The 19,543-nt window shown below is 37.3% G+C and overlaps 1 protein-coding gene across 3 annotated transcripts in view; it reads right to left on the bottom strand.

Moving 5' to 3' along the window:
* The window catches only part of PPP4R4 (protein phosphatase 4 regulatory subunit 4), a 125,848-nt gene that overhangs the window by 14,851 nt on the left and 91,454 nt on the right, over nucleotides 1-19,543 (bottom strand). For 2 of the 3 annotated variants that reach the window (XM_046007020.1, XM_046007019.1), the window contains 9 exons: nucleotides 19,179-19,298; nucleotides 16,577-16,654; nucleotides 15,625-15,708; nucleotides 14,947-15,129; nucleotides 10,148-10,253; nucleotides 8,221-8,368; nucleotides 4,992-5,136; nucleotides 2,650-2,691; nucleotides 2,480-2,554 (listed from right to left, as the gene is read on the bottom strand). In XM_046007020.1, the coding sequence (XP_045862976.1) occupies nucleotides 2,480-2,554; nucleotides 2,650-2,691; nucleotides 4,992-5,136; nucleotides 8,221-8,368; nucleotides 10,148-10,253; nucleotides 14,947-15,129; nucleotides 15,625-15,708; nucleotides 16,577-16,654; nucleotides 19,179-19,298 (981 nt within the window). The remainder of the gene's footprint in view (nucleotides 1-2,479; nucleotides 2,555-2,649; nucleotides 2,692-4,991; nucleotides 5,137-8,220; nucleotides 8,369-10,147; nucleotides 10,254-14,946; nucleotides 15,130-15,624; nucleotides 15,709-16,576; nucleotides 16,655-19,178; nucleotides 19,299-19,543) is intronic. The other variant, XM_046007018.1, reaches the window with a different exon arrangement.

Genomic DNA, 19,543 nt, shown 5'->3' with positions numbered 1-19,543 from the left:
GAACTGGAAGCTTTTTAAAGATTTTTATTTATTTATTTATTTGACAGAGAGAGAGATATCACAGGTAGGCAGAGAGGCAGGCAGATAGGCAGGCAGAGAGAGAGGGAGAAGCAGGATCCTTGCTGAGCAGATAGCCCGATGCGGGGCTCAATCCCAGGACTCTAGGATCATGACCTGAGCTGAAGGCAGAGGCTTAAGCCATTGAGCCACCCAGGCACCCCTGGAAGTTTTTTATTATACTGGAAGTCCTCGACCTTGCAACTAGACATAAGAAATAAAAGGCATAAACACTGAAAAGAAAGAAATAATCTTGCTATACTTAAAGAGGATGTAATGGCTCATGTAGAAAATCTTATTAAATCTAAGAAACAACTCTAGAACAAATACAAGACTAAGATACAAAAATCAACAGTAATTGACAGCAGCAACAAAATTCTAGAAAGTGAAATTAAAAATTATAATTCGATTTATAATAATTCCAAAAACATAATATACCTAGAAATAAATATAACAAAATACTTCCTAAACTCTACACTTAACACTATCAAAAATCATGTAGAAAAAAGTAAAGAAGATTAAATAAATGGAGTGGTAGACAATGTTCATGGACTAGAAAATTCATTGTTAATATGGCAATTACCTAAATTGATCAATGGATCAATCCTAATTAACACACAACCTAATAAAAATTCCAGCAGATTTTTATGTAAATGGACAACTGGTTCTAAACTTTATATCAAAAATGAAAAGGGCCTAGACCTGCCAAAGCAATTTTAAAAAGAACAAAGTTGAAAAACATAACTGACATGATTTCAAGAATTACCATAATGTTACAGTGATAAAAGACAGTTTGGAATTGCCAAAAAGATAAACATACAAATCAATGGAACAGAATAGGGAGTCAAAAAATAAACACATACATATATGGACAATTTTTTTTAAAGGTGCTAAAGCAATTCAATAAGAGAAGTTTTCAACAAATGATGCTAGAATAATAGAATATTTAGATAGAAAAAAATATATAAAACTATTTGAAATGGATCACAGACCCAACTGTAAAACCTAAAACTAAAATTTCTAGAAGAAAACATAGGGAAAAGTCTTTGTAATTTTGGGATAAACAAAGGATTTTTGTAACAAACAAACACAAACAGTAAGAAAATACTGATGAGTCAGATCTCATCAAAATTAAAAAGTGCTCTTCAAAAGGTACCATTAAGTGAAAGAAAAGCCACAAACTCCATGAAAATGCTCATAAAATGGTTATCTGAAAAAGTAGTAGTATTCAGAGTATACAAAAACCCTTATATACCAAAAATTGGAGAAAAACCACCCACTTTAAAATCTAAAAAGAGAGACCCCTGTGTGGTTCAGTCTGTTAAACATCCTGCCTTGGGCTCAGGTCATGATCCCAGGCTCAGGCTATCTGTTCAGTGGGAAGCCTGCTTCTCCCTCTCTCCTCTGCTCGTGTGCTCTCTCTTGCTATCTTTCTGTCTCTAATAAATAAATAAAACCATTTTCATAATAAAAAATTAATAAAAATCTGAAAACAGACTTCATCAAATAAGAGATAAGGATGACCAATAAACAAACAAAAAGGTGTTCAATATCATTAGGCATCAGGGATATGCAATTTGAAAGCCCAATGAACACGACTACATACGCCCCTATCAAGCTGAGAGGAGATGGGGTAACTGAAGCCCTCCCCCATAGCCAATGGACATGTCAAATGGCCCAGTTTTTGTTTAAGTCAAGCATGCCCCACCATATAATCCAGCCCTTCCATTCCTGGGTATCCCCCCCAAAAAATGAAAATATACGCCTCTCCAAAGACTTCTTCATAAATGATCACAGCAGCTTTATTTCTAACATTCCCAAACTAGAAGTTACCTAAGTGCTTATTAAGGGGTGGGTAAGCAAACTGCGGTATGTCTGTAATAGGGGCTACTACTCAGAAATAAAAAGGAACGACTCTCGATATATACAACAGCATGGATGAATGTCAAAACAATTACGACGGTGGAAAGAAGCATGAGCAGAAAATATTATATATGAATAAATTTATACAAATTCTAGTTGCAAGCTAACTTATTGGGACAGAAACTAGATTAGTGGTCTTTGGGGACTGGGGTAGAAGATATGGATTACCAAGGGGCGTGGGGAAACTTCTGAAGGAATGGAAATGGCTGGCATTTTGATTGTGGCCATGGGTTCAAAGATTATCCATAAGTTAAAATTCATCAAAATGAACACTTTAAATATACAGTTAATTGTATGCCAATTATATGCTTTTTCAGGGGCTCTCAAATGTAGTTTTCCTTCTAGTTCATAAGAGATTTCAAAGGGTCGGGACTCTTCCTTAGTCATCTAAGAAGAAAAACAGCAGTGTGAAATTGAAGGAAAATACTAATAAGTAACTCATAACAAAGCCCAGCTAATACTGATCAGAAGAATGTGTGTGTACGTGAAAATAACGTACCATTTCCATAAGAAGTAGTTCTTCTCTTTCTTTCTCTTGATCCAACAAATCTTTTTCATAAAACTTTTTCTGAAACTAAGTTTAAAGTTTAAAATGAAATTATGAGAAATTATGTGAGTTTCTGCCGATTTTAAAATATTCTTTCAGCATAAGATAAGGTGTGTGCTTACCGCATCCATGGACATTTCCATTCTGTCCAGCTCTAACACGGTCTGTAAGCGAAGTGGTAAAAATTATTCTGCAGGAATTAAATTAAATCAACCAATTGTTTCTGAAAGACTCCTCTTCCAGAGGGAGGTTCAAAGAGGAGACTTCTCTACTCTGCGGGAGGCTTTATTAGAAGATCTCTGAAGTTCTTCCCAGTTTTACACTGCCTTTTTAACCAGCCTCCGAAGGCCAGGATCCATTTAGACTTGTAAAAGACTTTGACCTTAAGAAGAGTGAGTCTCCAGGTAAACACACAAGTCTCACTGTGAACACACTAAACACATGCAAACTAACAAACTTCTAATAACTCCCAGGGCCACTTCTCTTAATTTTCGGAAACACAAGATAATTTTTGAGTTTTTTAAAAAAATTTTAACTAACTGTATATGAAGCAAACTCTCATTTGGCTTTAAATCCTTAGTTCCTCCCGGCAGACACTTTTGACCATTATGACATTGTAGCTATTAAGAAAGACTTTGCCCTAAAAGTTTTCTTGATTTAGTATTTCTCCTTCGGAACACGGTAGTCTGAAACAAACTGTTCCAATCAATGATCCATCTAACTGAGGAGTCTGACTCTGAGAGAGGGACAGCACTGCTCTCCAGGAGTAATTTTGACAGCTCAAATAAAGTGCATTTATATATTCCTACACCCAAAGCTAGCCATTGCAAATATAATATTTATATGAAGCATTATTTTTATGCTGCAATTTGTGAAAATATTACAATTTATGCCAGGAAATGTCCCCTTTAAATATAATTACTTTTCATCTTAAAAAACTGACTAGCATAAAACCATACCATTTTTATCCCGAAGCTTTGTATGGCTTCCTCAGAGGTTCCCATGCCAAGATTTCAATTTTATAAACTTTATTCTATAGAATTTTCATGGGGTTGATTGACTTCCTCATGTGACATATACCTAAAGAGCTCTAGTCTAGAATAACCCATTGTAGATTAATAATCCCCTAATTTTATCATTTTTGTGCCTACTTACAGGGTTAGTTTGTATTATCTTTTAATAAATTAATAAAGTTATTAAATTGATAAAATTAATAGTTAACTTTATTAAAATTTATTTTATTTTATTAAATTTTAATTTTAGTTAATAAAATTAATAAAGTTAATAAATTCTTTCAAAAAAGTAACACCCCCTCTTACGTTTATTATTTTGAAAGTTAACACTATTGCCTAAATTTTGTTATTAAAAGCAAAGTTTTGTTATTAAATGGTTATTAAATGGTATTAAATGGTTATTAAATGGTAAGGACAGAAATACCTGATGTAAACAAATACACGTAATGCATTTTATTTACATATATATAAACATTTATCAGGCTCTGGGTATTTCTGGTTAGTTTGGTTGTAAAAGAGGAATTCACATTTCTGTAAAACAAAGAGTACACTAATACTAAGTCATCAAATCATTTTATTAAGAAGTTTCTCGTGTGAAATCTGGCAATGATCTCTAGAAACAAAAGAAAAAAATTAAAAGATCCTTTTTTTTCTCATCATCGATGCTAAGTTAAAGACATTAAAAAACTAATTCCTCTCAGTACAAATCAGAAAGCTGAAGTTCATGTTCAGATTCATAAAAATAACCACTTTGATTTAATCTTATAATAATATTAGTTACACATTCAGCAGAAAGTTTTTGAAGACTATAAAATATTTTCAGGTTTGACTTCACCAGTCCAAATTTTTACTGCTTGAGGTTCTAACATCCCCAAGCAATTCATTTAAGATCCCACGCTAAAACAAAGCAAAAAAACCCCACAAGACATTATGATACATTACTGAAAAAGGAATGCCCTCAGGGTAAGAGATCTCTATTCCGGCCCCAGCTCTGCCGCTTGCTAATATAATCTCAAGCAGACATTTACTATCTCTAGACCAAGAGCTTTTGCAAATCAAACAGACCATGAGGGCCCTCCCAGGGCTAAATTTCTATTAAGTGTGAATTTTCCAATTTTACCAACACAATTTTCCTGGATTATAATCCCTTATAAATCAAGTCTGGTGGATGAAGCATTTGGTTGACCAGTACTTACTAAGAACCTCACGTGTTCTAAGCTGTCTTTCATGGCGCATGTATCGCTAGCAACAGAAGCTGAATGTCTGAGTTCCCTTTGGAAGGAACTTGACCGGCTGTGGCACACATCAGCCCAGCGAGTTACTAATACTACTCGAGCAACAAGGTAAGTATGTTGACATATTGCTATCCCGCCAGGCTAAAACAGGGAAGCTAAGACGGACAGTCTCTTCGTGCCAGACACGCAGACATGGTGGTTAAGAGTGACACTTACCCTTTTGACAATAGCCAGGACATCCTTATCTTTTTCTTGGCAGAGGAGTTTCCGCACACACATTTCTAACTGCTGAAGTAGGTGCTTATCTGCAGGGATCTTCAGGGTAGATTTCACTTTGGGCAACAAGCAGCAAAGTTTCATTCTATAATAAATTAAATAGTACTTGCTTTTGAACGCATTTAATAACTAAGAATAAGAGTAACATGAAAGAAAGTTCAAACTCCAGAAAGCATGAGAGTCTGTTTCTCACGTAGCACATGGTTATGAGCGCCTGGGATGAGTCAAGCAGGCATTATTCTGGGTGCGGAGATACAACAGTGAATAAAACCAACAAATCCTCTGCTCTTGTGGAGCTTACACTATAGTATAGGGTAGGGAAAAAAGAGTAAGGAATTAAGTAAAATGTCCATCGGATAGTGCTAAGCGCTGTGAAGAAAAAGAAACCAGGGAAAGATGAGGGAGGACCAGAGAAGGGGCATTACAATTCTAAAACACGTTTCAGTGACGGTTTCACTGAAAAGATATCATTCAAGCAGAGACTCAAAGAAAATGAGGGAATGAGTAACGTGAACATCTGGAGAGTTTTACAGGCAGGGGCCTGCAGTTTGCACGAATGCCCGAGAGGGGGCGCTTGCCTTGGGTGTCACCCCAAATTGGCCCAAACTGGCAAGAGGACGACAGCTGGTTCAAGACCCTGTGGGCCCCTGCATGGAGCCTGGCTTTTCCTTCGAGCACCACAAGACGCCACAGAGAATTTCGCACAGAGGAGTGAAGTGGTCTGAGTACCGGGCTGAGTGAGAGGAGACGGAAGGTGGCCGGCAACACAGGGAAACAACAGGGAGGCTCTAGCGGTAACTCGGGCAGGGGATGGTGGCCGCCTGAACTGGAGGGGCTGCCGTCAGGCGGCGAGAAGTGGTTGGACTCAGTGTATCTGCAAGCAGCAGGACGTGCTGAGGGATTGCAGGTGGGGAGGCAGAAAGGAGGTTAGGCTTTGACCTGAGCCGGCAGCAAGATGCAGTGGTCGTTTGCTTGGATGAGACCACTGCAGAAGGAGCAAGGGTGGGCGTGGGTGCAGGAGACCGGGATTTCCTTTTGGACAGACTGAGCCTGAGGTGCTTGTGGAACATGTCATGGAAATGCTCAGCGGGCAGCTAGCTCTACGTGGCTCCCGGCCAGGATGGACGTCCATGCTGGAGACGTAGTATCAGGGATCTTCAGCACACAGATGACAGGCAAGCCATGAGACTGAACGGATCGCTGAGGCCGTATGTGCACTTCGAGAAGAAAAGGAAAAAGGACAGAGTCTAGGCACCATCCCAGTCTACACCACATGCATAAGGAAGCAACACAGAGACTGAAGAATGGGGAGAGAGGGGAGGGGGGAGAGGAGAGAGGGGAGAGGAGAATGCCAAGGAGGGACAGAAGAGCCAGTGCAGAAAATGCCCTGCTTTGCTGATCTACTACTCTACCGCTCTGCCAGGGCTGGTCTTAGAGAGGGATGCTGGGCGGCTATCTATGTTTTGGCTGCTGTATTCACTCGTTCATCTGAGTGCTCTCCAGATACTATTTTTTTACTCCTATGCCAAACCCGAGACAACCAAGTCCCATTCCTAGAGTTTCCAGGACGTGCTGTCAGCTAAGCTTACAGTGAAGGATCCTTCATACACAGTACGATTTGCTTTTTATTCAAGCAAAAAGGTGAAAGAGGCTCTTCCTGCAGAATTTTCAGCTCCGTCCAGAGCAAAAATGGTCTCAAACTCATTCAGGGCTCACCACCGATCCTGGTGATGCTTTCTCCAAATTAAGAGGCCCCAGTTGCCCCAAAGAGAATTTTTTGCATTTCCGGCAAAGAGGAAGACTCCTCTGAATGCCAGTAGTCTTCCCAGCCTCCATACTGGCTAGACTCAGTGAATTCAAATTTTAAACATTCACTTACGGAAAAACAAAAACAAAAGACGATGCATACTTCATTCTTCATAACTCAAGGCAGGTCTGGAAAACCTATTATATTCAACAGAAGGTACAGAAGCCACAGGGGTGATTATCTCTGTGAGAATCCTGGGCCCATGAGATTATAAAGATTTTAAGATTAGGTATCACATCTTTCTGGTAATCTAAATTCTTTATGTACATTATCTCGGTATTTATCCATCAGAACAGCCTATGAATTGGGTAACTAAGGAAATGAGTACGCAGAGAGATTCTGTAACTTGCCCAGAGACACACAACTAGTATGAAGCTGGAAATCAGCTCAGGCAGAAGCCCTCCTCCTAACTGCATGATCCCGCTGCTCTGCCTGTGATGGCTTTCCTTCGATCTACACATCTCTATAGACTTGGACAAACCCTTCTGTACCCAAAATCCAGTTAGGATATGGTGTTGCTGGACCCATTCGTTGGGCTGGCAGCTGCCTGGGCACAAGAGTGGAAACAGACAAACTGCTATGCAATGATCTCTTACCCCCAAAACCAACCAACATTCATGGAGCCATGTTCAATTAATCTTCATTTGGTTTTTGAATTGGCAGGTTGCTTTCTCTTGAGGTTAATGCTATGCTTTTAAGTCATATTCACCTGAGTAGAGATGAGATGTCATTTCCTTTCAAATAATTTTTGTCAACTGCTTGGTAAGTGAGAATTCATCATCCCGGGGCTGCTTTACTAGAATCCCAACTTTACTTTGCAAAATGTTAACAACGTAGTTGGATTCATTAGAGATTTAACACAGATAAGATGCACAAAATACTGCAGCCAATGCAGTGGTATTTTCTGTATTTTCTTACACTAAAATATAAAACAAAAACTAATCGCTTGATTGCCCCTAAAAATGGACGGAACTTCACCAAGCCAAATTTGAGTTGTTTTTTCTTTAGTCTTAGATGATCCATAAATTAAGAATAGCTACTCAACCTTCTCCTGATGCCAGTATGTGTATCCAAGTGGCAGGAGAAGCCTGCCAGTCTGGCTTTGACTCCTGCCCTCTCGAACCAATAAACAGAAGACCTGGGACACTGTGGAAAAAAGATTATGCTTCCAAGTCCTACTGAGGCTCATCAATTAGGATTACTAGGAATTTCAGAGTAAGCATAAATTATTTACTTGTTTTTTTTTTCAGTTGACTATGAAAAAGAATTTGCATGTTTGTTATAGTACATAAGTAGATATATTATAGTAGATAAATTTAAAAGTACAATTTTTTCAAGTATTTCCTTGGACTCGTACCATACCTCACATTTGCCACAGGATCGTGTGTCAGTTCAATAGCAGGTAGAAAGAAATATTTACAGAAAAATGATTTGGAGAAGATTTCTATAATAAATTCACAGGTATCCAAAAATCGAAGTCTGTTCCAATAACTTTTTCCTTGGCCCAGTTCTAGAAACAACAGAAACAAGAAAGAGAAATTTAATTTTTCCTACACGAAATTCTATGTGACAAAATCAAACACACAAAATCCATGACAAGTTTCTTTATATCCACAATTTGTTTAGAAAATACAAGAAGAGAAAAAAAATCATATTACACACTCCGGATTAGTAGACTCCCAAAATAATGACATCTTAAAAACCAGAAAAAGGTCACTTTTTAAGTAATGAATATAATGAATACTTTTGATCACCCATTATGTGCTGAACACTTCACATGTATTATCACATTTAATCCTGAAAAGCAATCCAATAGGATAAGCATAGATTTATCCAACTGAGAGGAGATTTTCAGAGGTTAAAGTCACAGAGCTGGTAGATGCAGGATTGTAACTCATATGGAAGTTTGTGTAATTTCAAACTTTGAAGTTATATTTGATCAATCAAATCAACTGCTTTCTTTGTCTCATTTTCATCAAATCCTATGAAGTGGTTAAAGTCATATGTAAACACTGTATTACTGACAATAATTCAGGTTAACATGTAAAGGATTATTTTCTCTCTTATCACACAAATGTTCAAAAGCAAAATTCTTAAGATTTAAAACCAAACAGAATTTCCTTTCAAAATAAAACTGATTCTAATTGTGAGGCCCTACTACTGAGAAATGAAAATTAAATTAAAACAGAGTAAGAAAGAGAAAGATTAAAGTATACTGAGCATCGGGACACCTGGATGGCTCAGTGGGTTAAAGCCTCTGCCTTCGGCTCAGGTCATGATCTCAGGGTCCTGGGATGGAGCCCCGCCTCGGGCTCTCTGCTCAGTGGGGAGCCTGCTTCCCCCCTCTCTCTCTGCCTGCCTCTCTGCCTACTTGTGATCTCTGTCTGTCAAATAAATAAATAATCATAAAAAAAAAGTATACTGAGCATAATTTTTCTTAAATGGAATTTTATATACTCTAATTTTTTGAAAAGTGGTGATCCATACTTAAAAAGGTAAACTTCAGTAACCAGAAAATCCCATTACTCACCTATGCTGGATAACAGAGTTTAAGAAAAGCATTAAGACATTATGTCAAAGCAAGTATACAGTAATTTAAAAGGATATATATGTGTTTGCCACCATTTCTAGAATTAACAGTTCAACTAGAGGTTTATATCTTGATTTTAGCCCTTAGTAAATTAAAATAAATTTGCATTTGTTAATTGACTTAATCTTTGAAGACATCATGAACCACCTAAGCTTACCAGATACATATTTATAGGTATTATCAACTCTGCTCAAGGAAACAAACCAAAAACCCCTTCATTCTGTTAATATTTAAAATAAAAACGTAAAATAAATTACTACATTCATGGATATTCTACTCATATTTTAGTTCCAAATGCTATTTATCAGGGTAGAAACTAGACTCTCAACATAATTATTTTAATTATTTTTAATAATTAGTAATTATTTAATAAATTTAAATAATTTTAATTAAACTAAATAATATTTTGATATTAATTTTAATATTTTACACAATTATTTAATTAATTATTTTAACTTCTCAAGTGTAGAAACTCACTAAAGTAGGCCCAGACTAATTATTACTTCATTCATCAGAGACTGATCCTGTCATATAGATTTCTAAAACCAAAAAAAATTAGCCTACAAAACTCAAACACAAACACACTCTGGATATTTACCAATATCAGCCTAACTATTCATGGCAAAATGATAAAGCCAGACAGAGCTAACTAAGGCCAGTTTACTTTGTTTTTCAAAATGAGAGGCAATGATTACTTACGTTCAATTAATTTTTGAATGACCTCATGTCTCTGTTCTTGTTTACGATTATAACGTAGAAAAACGCATAGAGTCCGTGAAGCTGCCTTTTGGACAGGTAAGACATTCTTGAAGAGATAGGTAAGAAAGAATTAAACCAATCAAACAGCGTAATTTTGCTTCACAAATCAATTTTCAGTTTTGGCTAAAAGCAAGAGCAGTGATGTCTGCCTCTCAAATCACTGTGGAAAGTTTCTTCATAATTTCATGTTAATATCACTCAGACAAATCAGCTAAAGTATCACATTACAAAGTTAACACAGTTTGGCACGGTCATTTCCAAATCATCCAGATCTGATTTATATTTGACTTTCTTTCTCTGCTATTTCAGCTTACGTGACATTCTACCCAAATATATCTCAGCCAGCCATTCTCTTAGCCTTTCCCTGGCCTTGTCATTCATTTATTCAACAAATATTTGCAAGAACATGCCCTGTGTCAGATACATCACCAAAAATGTGCCACTTCTAAAACAGAAATCTAGAGATCCCATGACCAGCTGTACTGAAAAGTCCTTCTGGCTTGCTTCTGCCTCTTCAGCCTCAGTGTCATTCACTGAGATCCCTGGTCCATCCCACAGATAAAGCTTAGGATCCAAAGGACACCATGTCAGTAACTCTTACTAGTGTTCTGTACTCCTTTGTCTTTTGAATTTCTGTCATACCACTGGGTACAACTGATTAATTTAAGTGAACTCAATCATCTGTCTTTACTGGGTTTGGGTTCAAATTATGTATTAAAGAAAAATCTCCCAAGCAGATATACGATGTCCAGTATAAAATTCACATTCACCATCTTGGCTTACATAGAAATACTGTAATATTTAATTCTTGAAGATGCAGGTATTATAATGGGGATCCTTGGAATTTGAGTGAAATAAAACTTTACATTGCTGGGAGTGTGATGCCTGCTACCTCCTCTCGTGTTTTATACACTACTGTGTGGTGTTTTTAATGTGTTAAATGTAAAAGGAGAATATTCATTATGAATTAGAACAGAAAGTTTAAGAAATGTACATAAACAGAAGCATCACTAGAATTTTAAAAAATGAATCTTAGGTAAATGAATTAAATAAAAACATGTCACTCTTTTCTTTCATTCTGTGTATACTAATGGAATTTTGAATGAATAAATACTTCAGTCATAAGAAAATATGTGTATTTTGTACCTCACAGTGTAACATAAGTTACCTTTTGGGCCAGAAATCAAAGATAAACGTATAAAAACATCAAAGGGGCAGCCTGAGTAAGTTGTGACAACTGGAGCACACTAAGAACGACTACAGTTGATTAAAACCATATTTAATATTAGAGAATGAGCCTGGAAGAGAGAACAAAACCAAAAGGAAACTCAGCGACCTCCACTGGAAGTGGCTCCTGCACCCACTCCTAGCTCTGAAAATTGTTCCTCGGAGGAAAAAACTAAGGATCACATGAGGAAATAGATTTCAGCATCATCAAATTACCCACGTGGATGCAGTAAAGCATCTCTTCACAGAAGAATGCAGAATGTAGAAGGGACAGAATTTTTAAAAATCACTCTTCTGCAAGTTCTAATGAAAACGGATTCAGGAAGAGTCATCAGCGAATGCCAACCCTAATGGGTGTGAGGTTGATGAGAAACTGATGTCCAGAGGGTTCCCAGGGTCAGCTCGCCATGACAGTGCCCCTTGCAAGGGAGAAGACATAATTCTGCTGTGGGCTAAGACAGCTGTCACCACCTGGACAAGTACTCTGAGCTCACTTACAGACACTCACGTGTCCTCTGCTCCGATGATGATGTGAGATGACGCAAGATAAAATACAAAGCAGCATTTATGAAGTATGCTTGCAAAAAATGTTTAAACCTAAAACTCGGCAAGCCCTTAGATCTAGATTTCCGTTTACAAGAAATACTGAGAATAGGTGAACAAGCTAACACCATGAAGCAGCAATGTGACAGATACAGAACGGGAATATTCTACAGGATGATGAAGTCTCTTCCACAATTCAAGGTCGTGAAAAAGTGGGGAAAGGGAGAAAAGGGAGTCTGTCCTGAATTAAAAGACAATTAAGAGTTGTAACAGCAAAAGGCAACGTAAAGATCCTAACTGGATCCTACATGGAATATAGGAACATATAAAATATGGTCGGGAACAACGTCATCTCCATGGATGTGAACTTACACTGAAGAATAACCATCCGTGTTGTCAAATGCAATGATTCTACTGTGATTATGCAGGAGGATGTCCTATCTTAGAGATGAACGTTGAAATGTTTAGAGATAAAATATAATGATATCTGTAATTTAAAATTCCTCAGCGCAATGAAATAGAAAACACGAATACGGCAAAATGTTAACAATTGTCCCGTCTAGCTGGGTTCTACAGGAGGGTTCATTGGAGTCTTTTCTCTGCCTGTTTCTTTAAATTTTTTTCACAACAAACGCAGAAAAAAGAAGTTAATGTCATTCCTCAAAACCTTCTGAAGATTTTCCTTGTTTCAGAGACCACAAGCGAGACCCCACATCCTGGTCCTCAAAGCGTGCCGCCCAGGCACCCCACTCCCCGCCACTTGCCATCCCAGCTTCCTGGCGCCTCATGCAACCACGCTACTCCCTTTGCCCTTGTCCTTCATCCACATGGGAACTCCTTTACTTCAAGCCTCTGCATGAAGCGTACTTGATCAGAGAGGGCTTTTCCCTGACCCCTGTCTCCACAACAGCACCCCACTCCCCTCTGTCACGCTCCTCACCCTCTACCCTGCTTTGCTGTTCCTCACTGTACTTTTCAACCCTGACATACTATGGACGTATGTTGCTTGACAACAGCCGGTCTCCCAATAGCATCTCAGGCTGTGTGATAAGACGTCCTTTGTCTCTTTGTTCACTGTTGTATCCTGGTACCCAGAATACACTGCTTGGCGCATAGTAAGCACTCAATAGATTTTGCTGAATGAATGAATGGGTATTATGATCATTAGGTATGGAATTAAAAATATAAATCTTTTCTCCAGAGAGAACTGAAGCAGAATAATGTATCCCTTTGATCATGGAAAATGTGCTATAATAATCATGTATCTCCTTTTAACTGGGGAATTACTGCCTTGTTAAAGAAAACAGTAAAACAAATCTCTTAGGCTTACGGGTACTTTGTTCACTTTTTTGTGATAAATCATTCCTCTTTCTTGAGAAGTGAAGTTAAAAATACAGAATAACTATGTGTTCTTAGCTTTGTAAACGCAGCATGGCTACTAAATCATCAGGCTGAGATAAACAATTAAGATCAAACGTCACAGCACCTACTGGCATCTGTGAATATATTCACTCCTCCTGAGTGAATACGTAATCCTGTCACCACCTTTAGAACACAAGCTCCCTTAAGAGCAGGAGTCTGTCTGTCGTATCCGCTCCTATATCCCTAACTCCTGAAACAGTGCCTGACACAGAGCAGGCACTCAAACAGATTATTTCTGAATAAAATAATTCATCAATTCTGCGCAATTTTACGTGAAATTTCCTATGTGGCACACTCACAGATTGTCCTCTGATAAGGAGTCACTGATGTCAAAATCATTTCTTAAGACTGTTACAGCTATAATGTGACCTTCATGCTCTAGGCTATGCTTTGATGAATGAAATCAACCTGTAGAAGTTAGTTCATGAAATGTATCCTTATTTTTTTATTATGGTATAAATGACCCCAATAATGTTATTTTGTTTTTCTTTTTAATCTTTGAAGCTACACCTGATTTGGGTTTCCTGAAATGACTATTCGATTTCATTAGCTCCCTTTCATTGAGAACAATAAGAATATAAAGCACTTTTTCAACAGTTTCTAAAATACACATATCATATGGAACATTTTCATACCTCAGAATTGGTAGGAAGACATATTAAATGCACAGTGAACTGTGAGCTAAATCAACCTCTGAAATTGTTGTGTAAAAGGTAGACAACTACTCTCTGGAGGATTTGAGTACAAACCTTTTCCTTTTCTTCCCCCTCCTGCTTTTGACTCTAATTTTAGGGATAGCCACAGGAGGCTTACCATGTTTTTAATATAAGCTTTAACTGTTACACGGCCGCTTTTTAGAGATCCTTTAAAAGAAAAAGCAACTGCACTAAGATTTAGGGACTTACAGGATGTCTTGGCAACATGGCATAGTTCAGGTAGGAAGGCTCTGAAGCCAGGACACATAAAATGTGGATGTGAGAGCACAAGGGACTCTGCAGTCGAGATCAGACTCCAGTCAAGCTGCCTTTTGAGAACTATATCAAGTTTAAAGTGAGTCTATTCACACTCTATTTGGCAACATATGGTAAAAGCTAAGTAAAGGTACCTCCTGCTCATTCTGCAATCCAGCTATGTAGGCAATGTTCAAACACAAGCATTAGTGAAGAAGCAGAGGGAAATCTGAGTCTCCCCCTTGGGGACCCAGGAATAAAACATCCTTCTAGGACCAAATGGAATCAACAGAGTTTGTTGTACTATTCTGAGAATGGGAAGAATCTGGTAATTCCAAAATCAGGCGTGAGTTCAAAAGAATTAGATAAAAGGGGGGCACCTGGGTGGCTCAGTGGGTTAAGCCTCTGCCTTTGGCTCAGGTCGTGATCCCAGGGTCCTGGGATCGAGCCCCGCATCAGACTTTCTGCTCAGCAGGGAACCTTCTTCCTCCTCTCTCTCTGCCTGCCTCTCTGCCTACTTGTGATCTCTCTCTGTCAAATAAATAAATAAAATCTTTAAAAAAAAAAAAAGAATTAGATAAAAGGTACTGCGCTCACATTTGTCATCATGATTGTGAACATTCTTTGTAAGAAACGATAGTAAATCTGATCACTTGATATGATGTGTGGCAGACAGGCATACTTCTGTAGTAGCTTCTCATGAGTTCTCCATTTCAAGGAGGCTGCCGCTCGCTGCTCAGCGGCTGTGAGGGCTGGGATCAAGTCAGGCAGAGACGATAACTGAAAAAAAGCGCATCAGAAGATTGATGATAATAAATCAACAGCAGCATTCAGTCCAACTGCCCAGTCTTATAATACACTGGGGAGAGGAATATTCTCACTCACTTCAGAACCTAAGAGGATCTTAGCTGTCTCAGGGAGATAATTATCTGGCAAAATCAAATACATTTTTAAAAATCTATAAGTAAAATTTATGGTTACTGAAAACAAAATTTTGAAATAGAGAATGGGACTCAATCCTTCTAGCTAAAGTACAATGTGTTCTACTTCACTGTTGGAAAATTTTGGCTTTCTACATTCCTACTGTTCTGTCCTCATCAGATGCTCTGCTTGGAATAATAATTAATACTAATAAAAACTGAAAATATGAATGTAAACTCCAAGGACAATAAATTAGAATCATGGTAACGGAAGAACTGTAGTCCCCACAACAACTCTGTAGAGTAAGATCATATTTTAAAACATTCAGCAACTTCTCTGATACATGGGATTTACCTTATTTTCTTGAACACTGCTTTCTCCACCAGTGGACATAAGTTCAAGGATTTCTGGAAGATGATCTATAAGAGCATCTAGTACCTTTTAATAGAGACATTGATTACTGTTATGGCAACTACTGTTTTTCTAATCTTGTATTAGCCTCGTATGTCCATTTCTGTGCAGAAATAGTATCATTTACCAAACAAAATTTAGGGACTTTCTATTTTCCTACATTGCCATCTTCTTGCTGGAACGTTTTAGAAACATAATCAACTGCCCCGATCGAAATTACCTTTGTGAAAAGAGATTAGTATATCTGCCCCTTGATCTAGATCTAAGGCAGCTGCATCTATACAATCAATATGCTGAAAAACTGCCTCTCAACTTTTACAAAGCCATTTAGGTCAGATAACACCCTCAGCCATGTGAAAATATTGATGAGTTGAGCTTTGGCAAGCTAGTAGTCATTTGGGTGAATAGGATACACTAAATGCATCATCAAAACAAAGTATTTCAGTTTCCCCAAGTACACTCCCCAAATAATGCTGAGAGAAAAAAAGATACAAAATGTGATATAAAATAAGACTGCAATTATATAAAATACAAATATTTTCATAGCAAAAAAAATAAAAGAAAAACTTAAAAATATAACAAAACAGAAACAGTGACCGGAACTTTTGTCTGTCTACTTTCTGGTATGTCCTAAATTTTTCTTAATAAACAAACATAAACTATTTTAAAACCTAGTATTTTTTTTTAAAATATCTCAACTTCCAGTCTATGATACAATGGCACCTTGTCTTGATGCTTTTGGGGCTAGTCAGCTGAATGAATTCATGCAATTCTGAAGAAGTTTGGGAGAGAACGGGCATTAATAATATTCAGATTAACATTATTATGATAATTATAATAATTAACATAAAACTAACATAAATTAAGTAAAAACCAAACAGTAAGAAAATATTACCTCCAGTGATTCATCTTGTAATAATGTTATTAGTTCTTTATGTATTAAATATACTCCAGAATTTAGAAGTTTAGATACCTGAAATGGAGCAATAAAGTCTCTCAGATTTAAAACAATCAGACGTCTAAAGGATATAATAATAATTTTACCAAATGCCTCCCTTTTAGATACTTCTTCTAAAACGAAACTAGGTTACCATATAAATGTAAAAATTAAATTTCTAGAAAAATTAATTGCATAGAAAACCAGCTTTTTAGTCTGCTTTATAACACTCTAGAGTGTGGAGACACAGGTGGGAAAGCCAGCATCCACCAGGGCGTAGAAAGTACAGGATGGATCCATCAGTCATCATTTTCGTATCACAACAGTAAGTCCATGGACACCTCTAGCTCATATTTTAAAGTCTTAATAGCAACCAACAGGGTCTGACAGGACATCGTGGGCATATGAGCTTTCATCCTGGTTCAGCGCCTCCTGAAGAAGGCAGGCACTGCAGAAGGTCGGTGTGCCATAGGGACAGAGGGGACTCCGAAGCAAGCAAGACACTGAAGATATTTCCCATCAAAGACTTTAATCTGCACCAGAGGAGTTGGAAGGATCTAATCTAGCTTCCCTGTGAACAAATTTGTTTTTCTTCCTCCAGGCAAACTCAGAACCCCCAATGGTAAATTTACCAGTTTCTACTTCATCTTTTTTTTTTCCTTTTCTTTTTTGGGTTTGGTGTTTTGTTTGTTTGTGTTTACATATTGGGCTTCTGGGTAAGATTTTATTTGGTGGGGGGGGGGAGGTTCCTGGATAAAGAAAATGTTTTTAAAAATTTTGCTTTACAGTGTTGTTTCTGACTTGTTCAAAGTACTTTCAAAACAATGTATTTCTGAAAGACAAGAATAAAGTTAGGACATGGTAAAATAACTACCAGAATTTAACAATAACACTGTGAAAGAACTGTAAACCCACCAGTGGATTCTCACTACTCAAAAGGATAAACCTAGACTAACAAGCTTTTTATGGAGTCGCAGCAACAATCTACCAACAAGGTACAACTGAAAGAACACGGCAATTAGCATCCAGCAAAGAGCTAGATCGATGACCCAAACTTCTACCAGTGAAGTATTTTCATAGACACATTTCAAGATGTTTATTTATAGGGTGTTAACATATTACATCCACTATAAAATGCAAAAAAATGAAATATTAAAGGGATGAGATAAAAATAAACATAAGTAAAACCTCTAATATATAAATACCGCTTTCTCAGGTACTAAACTTGCGAAACCATCTCTAGAGACCGTTCATCTAACAAGCACAAGCACGCACAGTAACCAATCTGTGTGCCCACTTAACGCACAGTGGGGGCTGATAGTTTGAGTGAACTAGGCCAACCAGAGCGCTCTGTTCTTTCCCCTCCTCCGAAAGTGTGTTTCTATCGCTGTATTTACAAAGATGACTTAATTCGGTAACACTGGAATTATTTTAATTATCCCATTTAAAGGAAATGTTTCCTAGATTTTGCACAGTGACCAGAAAAACTGTTATTCAGAAGAAGCAAAGACTATTGGCCAGCAGCCAAGAGTTATTTATTATTAAGCAAAATAATAGTGAGACTATAGACGCCTCAGGTACTTTTTGCTAACCTAACGATGCTCTGCTTGCTGTAGGAACACAGTACAAGGAAGGGATTGAAATCTTCTCAATGAGACTAAGAATACTTAGGTGCCTCTTATAAAGAAAGGAAATATTTTATTATGCCACTTATAAAGAGGCATTTCTGTTTTGAAGTTCCTAAGTTAGAGTTCCTACATCTCCACTACAACTACAGCATACAAGTGCTTACTGGGGTCATCTAAGACACGAAGCCAAATTTCAACCTCAAGCGTTGAACAGTTAATGACATTCATCATCAAAGTTTAAATTCATTTTTGCTCTTACATTACAGAGAGTTGTTGTAATAGCCGAACCTACCAGCTATGTTCGTGACACATGATCCCTTTGCAGTACAAACAATAACTTTAGGGCACCTGGATGGCTCAGTTGGTTAAGCATTTGCCTTTGGTTCAGGTCATGATTCTAGGGTCATGGGATTGAGCTCCCTGCTCAGCAGGGAGTCTGCTTTTCCCTCTCCTTCTGCCCCTTCTCCTGCTCATGCTCTCTCGCACTCTGTCTCTCAAATAAATAAATAAGATCTTAAAAAAAATTTTTAAATAATCTGTCTTTCTATTTTCCATTTATTCTCAAGTTCTTGAGTTCAGACGCAAAGTTAAATATAAATACTGTAAAGCTTATAAACACTGATTTTATTTCCAAAGTTGCAATACCCATAATCATCCCACAATGTCTGGCTTAAAGTAAGCATTTAGTATATGAATGGGTTAATAAATGATAATGATTATAATGTGCTTATGTATATGAATTCTACAAACATACTAAGAGAATTATGGGAATTTTAAAATAACATTTAGGATCACAATATGAAAGACATATGGAGTCTATATCTTGTAATAAACCTTTATACACAGAAGTGTACACAGTATCAAAAAATCACCTAGCATACATAAGTGGAATTAACAACAAATGTGAAGTCGTATTACTTCGTCAGACTTACTTCATAAAAGCAAATAGCAATAGTGTATCTGACTGGTACTTCAGGGTCATGACAAAGGCAGAAGAATGTAGAATAGAGTTCCATGTGGAAGTTTTTAGGATCAACAAAAACAATCATGGCCTGGTGAAGGTGGAAGGGAGAAGATGAGTGGGAAGGAGAGAAAAACATGCATCAATACCTAATATTACAATCATTTATACTGAAATCATGCCCTCTGAATAATAATTTAGATAGAGATCATGTTTGGAAGATCCAAATGCATGCATTCAGTTCTAGTTTATATATAAAGGTAAATATAAATTACACCAATATTACACAGAACCTACTGTATATACCAGACATAAGGCTAAGCAGTAGGTGTCATA

Source organism: Meles meles, chromosome 6 (assembly GCF_922984935.1).
Source record: "Meles meles chromosome 6, mMelMel3.1 paternal haplotype, whole genome shotgun sequence".
NCBI classification, from domain to species: domain Eukaryota; kingdom Metazoa; phylum Chordata; class Mammalia; order Carnivora; family Mustelidae; genus Meles; species Meles meles.
The sequence above is the reverse complement of the archived record's forward strand: the minus strand, read 5'-3'. Positions and strand labels throughout refer to the sequence as shown.